The sequence below is a fragment of the Hippoglossus stenolepis genome, chromosome 19 (genome assembly GCF_022539355.2).
Source record: "Hippoglossus stenolepis isolate QCI-W04-F060 chromosome 19, HSTE1.2, whole genome shotgun sequence".
In the NCBI taxonomy this organism is placed as follows: Eukaryota; Metazoa; Chordata; class Actinopteri; order Pleuronectiformes; family Pleuronectidae; genus Hippoglossus; species Hippoglossus stenolepis.
This window is the reverse complement of record NC_061501.1, coordinates 12313088-12323461: the sequence shown is the minus strand read 5'-3', so window position 1 is coordinate 12323461 and position 10374 is coordinate 12313088. Positions and strand designations below refer to the sequence as shown.

The window sequence follows — 10374 nt, the reverse complement described above, 5'->3', positions numbered from 1 at the left end:
GCTTCAACAATTACCTCCGGCAAGTAGCTTTTTTTCTGTTAGTTTGCAGGATAACATAAAAACTACTGCACGGATTTACACGGTAGAAGGATGTGGTGTATAGATCAGGAAAGAACCCATAAAAGTTTGGTGCAGTTCTGGATCAGATCCAGGAATTGTTTTATAACTTTATTTAACATAGTAAAATCAGACATTTTTGGACTTTTTCACCAATTTCCCAGAGAATAAAACATAGACGTTGATGAAAAAAATCTGGCATATTAAGGACACTGAAATAAATACAGATAAGATACACGTACTATAATTCAGTGAGTAATACCTTGTCCAGCATATAGTGGCTGTGTCAGAGGAACGGTTATTTCATACAGCAGTGTTCCTCTGCACAAAGCTCAGAGCATGAGGTACCAGTATATTAATACGCTCAGTAAATACATTCGTTATAACTGCGATAGGATAAGTGATGTCGGGCAGCTGCTCTGATCACTCTGGTTCATCATCATGCAGTTGTAGATTCTGAGAAAAAAAACTAATGTAAGTTTTATTTCTGACCTAAAAGAAATTAGAAGAGATGATTAATTACAGGTTTTATACTGAGGTAGTGGATGGAAGCAGCGAGTGTGAACAGGCAGAATAACATGTGAGTGAGTTAAAAGGATGAAAGTGTTTACCCTGTGTGAAGTTAGAATTAGAGCAGAGGCTAGAGGGAAGGGTAGAGGAAGGCAGAGTTGTAGTCCGGAGGAGGGGAGCCACCTTCATCTGACTCCCACTCGCAGGGCAGGATGGACGGCTCGTCGTCACGGAGACCAGTGATGTCACTGCACAGGAAGGGCACCTGGTTGTCCCGACACTTGAAGCTGAAGAACCTAGATTTGTAAAAAAAAAATATATTCATTCATGATTCTTGAGGGATTTTCTATTTTGTCACTCGTAGCAAAATGACAAATATTCTCCTGATCGATCATCCATCATTACTGGGAGTGGGGGTTAAGGGTTTAGAGACGAAAGTCTCCACCTGCTGAATTTCTTGGTCTTGGAGCCGTTACTCCACGTCATCTGCTTCAGCTCCTCAGATGGAAGCACCATGCCACTGTCACTCTGCTCGTCCTGAGGCAGAGAGGATGCAAACGTCACAGCATTATTGTGTGTGTGTGCGTGTACGTGTGCGTGTGTGCAAGCAGAGGTGAAGAAGTGAAGGTGTTCCTCTTACATCAGGGGTTTCCGGCTCCTCACAGGGAAGTTCCTCAAAAGTCTGAAGTGTGGCCATACCCCTCATGTAACTGTTTGGATTCAGATAAGACGAGTTACTCTTCTTTCTCCATCTGTTTCCTGTCGAGTCTGTATTTACTTTCAGTCACCGCACAAACATCTCTCCCATCTAGCCTACGTAAAGGATGCTCCAGCTCAGACCCACATGCTGCTGCACGTAATGTCTTTCATTGTCTCACGTCCTTACCTCAGGTTTGTGACTGCTAGAGGCTTCTCCATCAACGTCTCACTGCGACTTGCGTCTCCAGCCATGAACGATCCCAGAGGAATATAATCTTTACCATCCTGTTGAAAAGATGCAAAAAATTTTTTTTAGGTCCCTATACTTTGTGAGAATGTCTTTTTCTGTACCTTATCTAAATGTTGACAAGAAATAAATCATGATCCCGAGGGCTGACCTGCTGAACTCTCGCTTGTAGCAGGTTTCCCAGCGTCTCCACCAGGTCAGGGAAGGTGGGTCGTTCTGAAGGACAGGCCTCCCAACATGCCAGCATCGTGCTGTAACTGTACACACACACACACACACACACACACACACACACACACACACACACACACACACACACACACACACACACACACACACACACACACACACACACACACACACACACACACACACAGGGATAATGTGTAATAGTCGGTCAAACCATTAACCCAATCACAGTCTGGGCCACTACTGCAGGGCCTTTGATCTAAAATGTGTTTTTCCGACTACGAATCTGAACAAGATGAAGTTAAAGTTGAACGTTGGGCTTCCTCGTCATTACACCTCTTTTCTTCCTGGCTGATTTCAGTGGGTTATAATGTTTTTAAAAAAAATATTTCAACCCACATCTCAGTGGTGCTGTACTGTGGCGCTCGCATCCTCGTCCCGTCCTTCAGCCTGTGGCAGAACTCCTCGTCTATGTGAAGACCGGGGTATGGGGAGGCTCCTGTCGGGCGAACACACACAGCAGTTCATCAATATGTGAACACGCTCAACCACACGTGACTAAAGAAACAAGAGTTGACAAAAAATCTCTCAAATCACCAAAATATTTAAATCAAAAGCTTCAAAAACATTTTAAAAATGATATTGTAGTTGGGTTGTATTTATAATGCAAGTTGTTGATGTACATGTGGAGAGCATGAGTGTATATAAAGATGATGAGTATGAGAATAACTAATTTAATCCAAACTTGGACAAACATCAGTGTGATAAGAACTACCTAATATTTCAGAAACCATATTTGAGCAAAATAAATTTTTAATTGGGTTCATATCCCAACCATTTACATAGAGGAGGCGGGGTTTAGAACCTGTACGCAGCCAGCCACGCTTTGGCTTCACTTTGGGGGCGATGTCATGTCGTCCATCTTTATATAAGGTCTCTGTTTGAGAACAGATGGGTGGCGGCTCTTACCCAAAGAGAAGATCTCCCACAGCAGAATGCCGAAGGACCACACGTCACTCTGGGTGGTGAACACCTTGTCGAAGATGGACTCAGGAGACATCCACTTCAGAGGGAGGCGGGCCTGTCAGCCAATCAGAGCACAGGAGCAGATTTAACCAGCAGCTATCTTATGAGGAAATATTTAAAGACGCCACAGAATGTTCATTGTTTTAAAATTCAGAAACATAGAGAAGACCGCAAATATGTTTTATTTTATTTTGAAATCATTTTTACTTACAAAAATAAACAAAAGAATATCCCAAAACTGTCAAGTCTAGTTCTAAAATAAATCAGAAAAATAAAATTGTTTTACTAATAAACTTTATTTTTCACTCTGCCAAGGAAGTTGTGTTTTCACCCCTGTTGTTTGTTTGTTTGATGGATTTCCAGGAAACCTGGTGGAAGGATATCTCGGTGCGGGTCTGCATCAGGGGGAACTTTCTTTAACATAACCAGATATTGGGCATATTTAGGCAACTGATTTCTATGAGTGTGTGAAATGTACTACGGCTTGATTGACTTTAAGGGGACTGCTGGACCTGTGCTCCACTGAGTGACATCCTAAGTTGCTTATGTGGACCTGTGGACTCACGTCTCCCTTGCGGACGTAGTCGGGGTCTTTGTAGATGTCTCTGGCCAAACCGAAGTCACAGATCTTCACCACTTTATTGTCAGAGAGCAGAATGTTCCTGGCTGCCAGGTCCCTGTGAATACACTGATGAAGGCGCAAAGTGAACACCGGTTTAAAACATTTTATTAAACACACAGATGTGCAGACACACTTTGCAGAAAAGAGTCAGACCTTGCGAGAGGCCAGATACTCCATCCCCCGCGCCACCTGGAAGCTGAAGGAGATGAGATCCTCCAGGAATAACGGAGCGTTGGATGCAGATTTGGGATCTAGAAGAAAGAGAGCGGACACAGGCGTAGAAATAAAAAAAAGCGGTTTGAATTTAAATAGAAATGATATAGGATATAGTTTACGCGGTGCTTGTCTTACCGAGGCCATTCTCTTTGTTTTCCCTGTGATCAAACTCTGCCCTGATGCTGCTCTGTCCGTCACAATCACCCCTGGCAAAAAACAGCCCTCCATCTTTTCCTCCGGACAACTAATATCGAGAGAAATGATCCCAGTCAAATTTTATGAATGCATCAATGTGACTCCTGAGATGTGTTGAGTAGTAGTTTTGGTAAATGTGTTGACTGGTGTGAGGGGGAAGTTCATCCAGTGTGTTTCTTTGAGGCCACTGTTTTTCTGCAACGTCTAAACCTGTGAACAAAATACGGAAGTAAAGGTGATAACATCTCCCGACCTCAAGCGCATTGCAGAAGTGTGAGTTTGTGAGAGATAATTTTGTAATTCTGTGAAGCACACAGAGGGGATGGTGCTTCTCTCTGGGGTGGAAGAAGAAGTTGTGATGTGAGATACACGGCCATCACGACACCATCTTTAACTGTGTCGGTTGAGCCCCTGCTGGAGCTGCGGAGCTCACCTGGTCCTGCACAAACACCTCTCTCTTGCTCTTCAGGAAGGTGGAGAGGTTTCCATAGCAGCAGTACTCCACAATGACCATCAGCGGTCCTGCTCACACACAAAACAACGACTTGTACTCTGACTTCAAAAAAAATCTTTACTTTAGCTTTATTTCAAGGACTTAATTAAAACAATAGACAACAACGGTAATGATAGATAGATAGATAGATAGATAGATAGATAGATAGATAGATAGATAGATAGATAGATAGATAGATGGATGGATAGATGGAGAGATAGATGGAGAGATAATAAGCACCTCCTGGTTTGGTGCAGGCTCCCAGTAGGTTGACCACATTCAGATGGTGTCCTATGTGGTTCAGGATCTTCAGTTCAGTCATCAGAGCTTTGTGCTCATTGGCTGTAGCGTCCTCTGGTGGACAATAAGCAGAGAACATAAATAAGTGGCACACATGTTCATGTTCAGGGTTGTAATTTTAGATTTTCAGAGTCAGACTCCACTGGCTCCTGATTACATTTACAATAAAATATAAAATTCTCTTCCTCACCTACAAAGCCCTGTCACCATCATACCTTAAGATCTTATAGTAACTGACCACATCCCTGGAGCACTGCGCTCCCAGAATTCCGGCTGACTTGTGGTTCCCTAAAGTCTCAACTTTCAACTTTATTTGTCTCCAAAGGGCAATTTGTGTTTACAGCAAGGAACCACAACACAAACATGACCATAATAAGTGGGAGGAGCCCTGAAGGCCAGAGAAACCAAGAACAGGAGTCACAGGCGTCGTTAAGCATCATTACAATCTAAAGGTTTCAATACAATTTGTGGCAGAGTATAACCACATACATAATACCATGTCAATAGCATATAAATACACAAGAAGGAAGAAAAATGAGTGACTCATCAATACATGTTACTGCTGAGAGAGGGATTCCTGGCCTTCTGAGGTTTCTACGTTTTTTTCCTCTTGGTATTTTTCGGTGCGGAGGATGTTGCACCTTGTTAAGTGTTACGAGGCAAATTGGGATTTGTGAATATGAGCTATAGGAATAAAACTTGATTGATTCATCCTCATCTTGTACCTTTGAGCATCTTCACAGCCACAGTCCTGCAGCCGGTGGTGCCGTCGATGCCAAACGCAGAGGCCTGCATCACCTTTCCAAAGGCTCCACGGCCCAGAGGTTTCCCTGTGAGAGAGAGAGAGAGAGAGAGAGAGAGAGAGAGAGAGAGAGAGAGAGAGAGAGAGAGAGAGAGAGAGAAGGTGAGGGCGACTGTGTGTGTTGGTGTCTAATTGAGCAACACTATTAATTAGTATTATAATCCATCCCAGATGTTAGCTGCTGATAAGAGAAGACTGTAGACTCATATCCACAGTCAATCTAACTGAATCCCACCCTGATGATAGTGAGAGCTGATTAGGTCCAGTCAACACACATACACACACACACCCACACACACAGACTCAGTTGATTAGCTCACCACAGACAACACAGTCTGATTAATGGAATGGGAGACACTCCCAATAATAATCAGATAAGACCTCTGAGAAAGTCCTGGTATCTCTCGTCTGGTCTTAAAATACCCCCCCCATTACATTCCCTAAAATCCTTCCTTCATACAACAAGCCGATCACGTTGATGTTGTCAGTGTTTTATTTCTACCTAATGTGAGCCGCTCCCGAGGGAACTCCCATTGTTTGGGGTCGTATTGCAGTCGCTCACACTGCTCCTGGATCGGTCCGTCTCCTGTGTCCAGGATGATTGACAGGTACTCGGGCTTGGCGTTTGAGGCGTTGGACTTCAGAGAGCGGAGAGATTATTTCATAGAATAAATAAAAAAAGATAAACAGATGTCAAAACAAATGATATGGTGAACAATGTATTACACCTCAGTGATTTAAAGGTGGAGGCGGCTGCTCTGTGACATTCACACTCGGTGCATTCGGGTGCTTGAGGGAAATCCAAACGTTTGAAAGTAATGTGCCAGAGAGTTTAAAAATCAAACCTGGAGGAAAATCTATAAGCAAACATGAATTCTATAAAGTGGTTCATTTGAATGTTTTAGCATCTTGGCCTGAATTATCAATATTTATCAGACCCATTCATAAGGCTGAAAGATTCATATATGCACCAAGTTAAATTACACACAAGAGACAAAAATCTCTATAATATGACAAAGTCTCATCTCATTTCATTTGATCTAATCTAATCTAATCTAATCTAATCTAATCTAATCTAATCTGTTTCACTAAAACAAGTGTGACAAGACACAAACATCAGAATAACATACAAATAAAGTATAATCTAATGTAGTGTAATCTAATCTAATGTTTAAAGATAATGTGTTGATGTGTATGCAACATGAAAGTGAGCATGGAGGCTGAAAAATAAGGTAAAGAAAGTTGTAGTATTCGGTCAAACCATAGCGTGTGCAATTTGTCCTTAGAATTAAGCAATGTGTAACCTTGGTAACCACACGTATCCTCCTCACAACAACTTGGTCAAGTAGCGATGACTCAAGAGAAACAAATTCTCGAAAAACAAATTCGAAGAAAAGAGAAGAAAGGAAGAAGCACGTTGTCAGAAGTGAATGTTGATCTTGTTCCTTGCATCAGTCGAAAGCAGAAAGTTTCTTGTTTCCTCTCACCTGTTTCAGTTTCCGTATGAAGAATGTGAGCAAAAGCCAGAGGAGAGTGGCCACCACACACGTACAGGTGAGAGTGGGAATCTCCAAAACTGAGCTTTCTGAGGCACCTGCACAAAAACACACAAGTTGTTACTGAACACAAGTTCACCTGGGATAACCTGCATATGTCTTGTATTTAATATTTTTCTTCACTGACTGGATTTTGACTGTTGAGGGATTGATTTTTTTAGTTTTATTTCCTTTTCCCATCAACATTTATTCCTCGACACACCTCTGAGATTCAAAATCAGTTTTGAAATCAAGTGAAACAAAACCAGCGACAGAAATCACAACAAACCACCTCATTAAAAAAATATTGTACTGTATCGTAATATCACTCATGTGCTTGTGCTTGGGGTTTTAAGTTTTCCTCCTTGCTTCCAAATGGGGGCACTGCGTTTTCACTATCGCTCCATGATCCCAAAACACCACCATCCATCCTCCTCCTTAAAATCCCAAATTAATCTTAAAGAGAAGATGTAGAAATGCCCAGAGCGGAGCCTCTCAGAGATGAAGGCCGGGCCCGTCCGGAGGAAATAAAAACGGGAGACAGTTTCCTTCCTGACTGATCAGAAAATAACAACACAGTTTCTCCAGAACCAGACTGGGAAGCACATCCACCACTTGTGAACCACACGGGGTCTGCCGCCTCCACCACCACCGGACATGTGTGTGTGTCTAGTGCATTAGAATCAAATAAGGACATACTTTGATCTTGAACTTAATCATAGTCTATAAATAGATCTGATACACCTCAGTGTATAAATACTACATCCATGTATAACAGTGTGATATACAGTACAATGTGTGGACCAGACATAAACATCTATTTACAGAGCTGAGAACAATGGACTTACAGACATACCCATACATGGAGGTTTCCCCATCATGTTAAAACACAGCTGATCAAAAGCAGAGAAACTTGAGGTCAGACACTTACTGTTGACCCATATGTGGGCAGAGCTCTCTGCAGACCCCCTCTCATTGGTGGCCTGGCACGTGTACAGCCCCTGGTCCTCCACTGTGATTCGGTCAATGTGGAGGGTCCCGTCTTCTGGTGATATGACGATACCTTTTAGATAGTGGCAACAAAAAAAACTTTAATACACCAGATTACAGCATCAATTTATATGTATAATGTTTTTTTCTTACCTGATCCTTGTGACAGAGCGTGTTCGTCTTTGTACCATGTGATGGTCGGGGGTGGGACGCCGTGAGACGGACAGCTGAGAGTCACTGAGCTGCTGACGTTGACCATGCAGTCAGTCAAATTGTAGTGCAGCACAGGAGGCTCCAGAACTGAGGGGAGACACACAAACACACCATGAGGGCTGAAGTATGAGTGTATAGTTATTTACGTTTGATTAACTTTAACAACAGTAGCTAAAATTATTTCTTGAACAACTTTGACTCTTTCCAACATTTAAATGCTGTTTAAACACGAATGTAAGTACAGTACAAGGGCCTTTTTATGGCTTTTTCAATGAAACAGCTCCTGCTAGGGTCCAAAAATGGAGATAAGAGCAAAACCAAAAATCAAAGCAATGATCCCAAAAGCTCCGAATAGATTACAGCAGAATCGGGTGACAATTTAAAGTTGGTCATTATTACAAGCCTGAAACCTCATCACATTACAAAACAGTCATGATAACATGTTTGAATGGAGGACTTTACCTATAACAGAATATATTTTATATTGTAGTATTTTCAACTAAGATAAGATTATAAACTAAGATTGTGTCTCGTACATTCATAGTTATTTTTAGACTGCACGAGATTTCCGATGAAGTGAAATCTCAGCATTTTTTTCCCACACCTTGTTGGAGCGGTGCCACTCCTGCACAATGATTGTGACACTTGAGAGTAGAAGAGTGGCCTTGGGTTCAACCTGTGAGTCAGCTCGTAACTGCGAAAAACTCCACAATAAAAAAGAATTTCCAAAAAGCGACAACAGTATTGTGTTTCATCACTGAGTGCACACAATGATTCCACTCTCATGCACTATAATTACACCACAGGTCTAACGCACTATATTTGGATCAGATGGCTCCTCGTTCCCTGCAGTTCTCCAACCCCCATGTTTACATTTATTTCCTCCTGTCTTCCCCCCTTTTTCTCTCTTTCAAGCTCCCCCACTCGTCCCTCTCTGGTCACCCTGTCTCTCTAGTAATTCCCTTGTGGGGTCCTGGGGGAGGAAGTTGTTGTGTTGGGAGCCTGATTGTATAGAGAGTAGCAGTAAAGGACATGAAGAGAAGTCACTTAACCAAGGCGACTGATTGTTGTTTCCCCTATCTTCCTCCTGGACAACAATTGATGATTGTCCGCGGGGGCTGGGCCTGACAGTGTCTGATTGGCTGATTGTTCCTCCGGCCTTGTGTAGGGGCCTGTAAATGTGGCATTGTGGGAAGTGCCATTGTGTGCTCTTCCTCCAGACAAGAGCTCATTCCCACGTGAAAGAGGTGCTGAGCTGGAGCGCAAGAGCAAAGGCAGGGTGGGGCCCCAGGAAGCCGAGGGGACCCGATTCCCAAGCAGCGAGGCCTCTGTGAGAGCGTGTTTGTTTGTTTGCATGTATGTATCTATATTTATGTATTTGCGACACAATGCATGTGCACGAAGAGAATGGGACGAGTTTAACTTGGGAAACGGTCAGTAATGAACTATCTCCATTAGCAATAAGGAAAACCAGAGGTAAACTGTTTTGAATGCAGGTGCACACAGTGACACATTCAAGGCCCCACGCAATAAATATCAGTGATTTGATCTTTTTGGGTCTTCTGTGAATCTTTTCCCTGAAAACAGTTTCAGTTATTGCGCAGCAGGGTTTGTATGGAAGTAAAGAAAAGCCTTTTTTTTTGCAGCTAAATATTTGCGCCAATATATTGAATATTCAAAACAACTTTGTTCAACCTGCTCACTTCTACTTGGTCGTATGTAAAAAAAAAAAGACATGCCATGTCAAGTTTGAAAAATTGATTCAGTACAAAATCAGATCCTAAAGTTTAAGATGAAGAATTCAAACTTGAAAACTCAGGTCACAAAAGATCATTTCTCTGTTAACTTTTTTTTATAAAAGTAATGAAAGTGAAATTATAAAATTTTTGAAGAAGGTCATTTTAGTCCATTGTTTAACCCTGATTATCAGATTATATATGTTGAGGATATGAGGAAGAACATTACTCACTGGTCACCACCACCTGTGTATCCAGATGTGTTTCCTGTCCGGTGAGGAGGTGGTGGGCGGAGCACCTGTAGGCTCCAGAGTCTGCAGCTGTCAGGTTGCTTAGCAACAGGGACAAGGCATTGGAGAACTCCCCTGATGTGAGCAGCTGAATTCTCGGGGCGGGGCTGCGGGATTGGAAGTCGTCTGTGTCATTCACTCGTTGCCACAACAACGCTGTGTACAGGTACTTATTGGCTGCGCAGGTGAGGTGGAGGTCCCCGCCCTCTCTTGGCTCCTCCCGCTGGTTTACACTGAAGCCTCCTGGGACATCT

The 10374-nt window shown here is 42.6% G+C and overlaps 1 protein-coding gene across 3 annotated transcripts in view; it reads right to left on the bottom strand.

Moving 5' to 3' along the window:
* Positions 1-125: 125 nt before the first annotated feature.
* Positions 126-10374, bottom strand: part of flt1 (fms related receptor tyrosine kinase 1) — a 31297-nt gene continuing 21048 nt past the window's right edge. The window contains exons 13-31 of one of the 3 annotated variants that reach the window (XM_035141947.2): positions 10064-10372; positions 8035-8181; positions 7823-7954; positions 6844-6950; positions 5859-5994; positions 5280-5384; positions 4495-4608; positions 4195-4283; positions 3702-3810; positions 3504-3601; positions 3294-3416; positions 2672-2783; positions 2102-2201; positions 1665-1770; positions 1454-1551; positions 1208-1277; positions 1013-1104; positions 669-863; positions 126-549 (exon numbers count right to left, since the gene is read on the bottom strand). In XM_035141947.2, coding sequence (XP_034997838.2) covers positions 698-863; positions 1013-1104; positions 1208-1277; positions 1454-1551; positions 1665-1770; positions 2102-2201; positions 2672-2783; positions 3294-3416; positions 3504-3601; positions 3702-3810; positions 4195-4283; positions 4495-4608; positions 5280-5384; positions 5859-5994; positions 6844-6950; positions 7823-7954; positions 8035-8181; positions 10064-10372 — 2213 coding nt within the window. In that variant the 3' untranslated portion in view covers positions 126-549; positions 669-697. Of the gene's footprint in view, positions 864-1012; positions 1105-1207; positions 1278-1453; positions 1552-1664; positions 1771-2101; positions 2202-2671; positions 2784-3293; positions 3417-3503; positions 3602-3701; positions 3811-4194; positions 4284-4494; positions 4609-5279; positions 5385-5858; positions 5995-6843; positions 6951-7822; positions 7955-8034; positions 8182-10063; positions 10373-10374 lie in introns of all 3 variants that reach the window. The other 2 variants (XM_035141948.2, XM_035141946.2) reach the window with 2 other exon arrangements.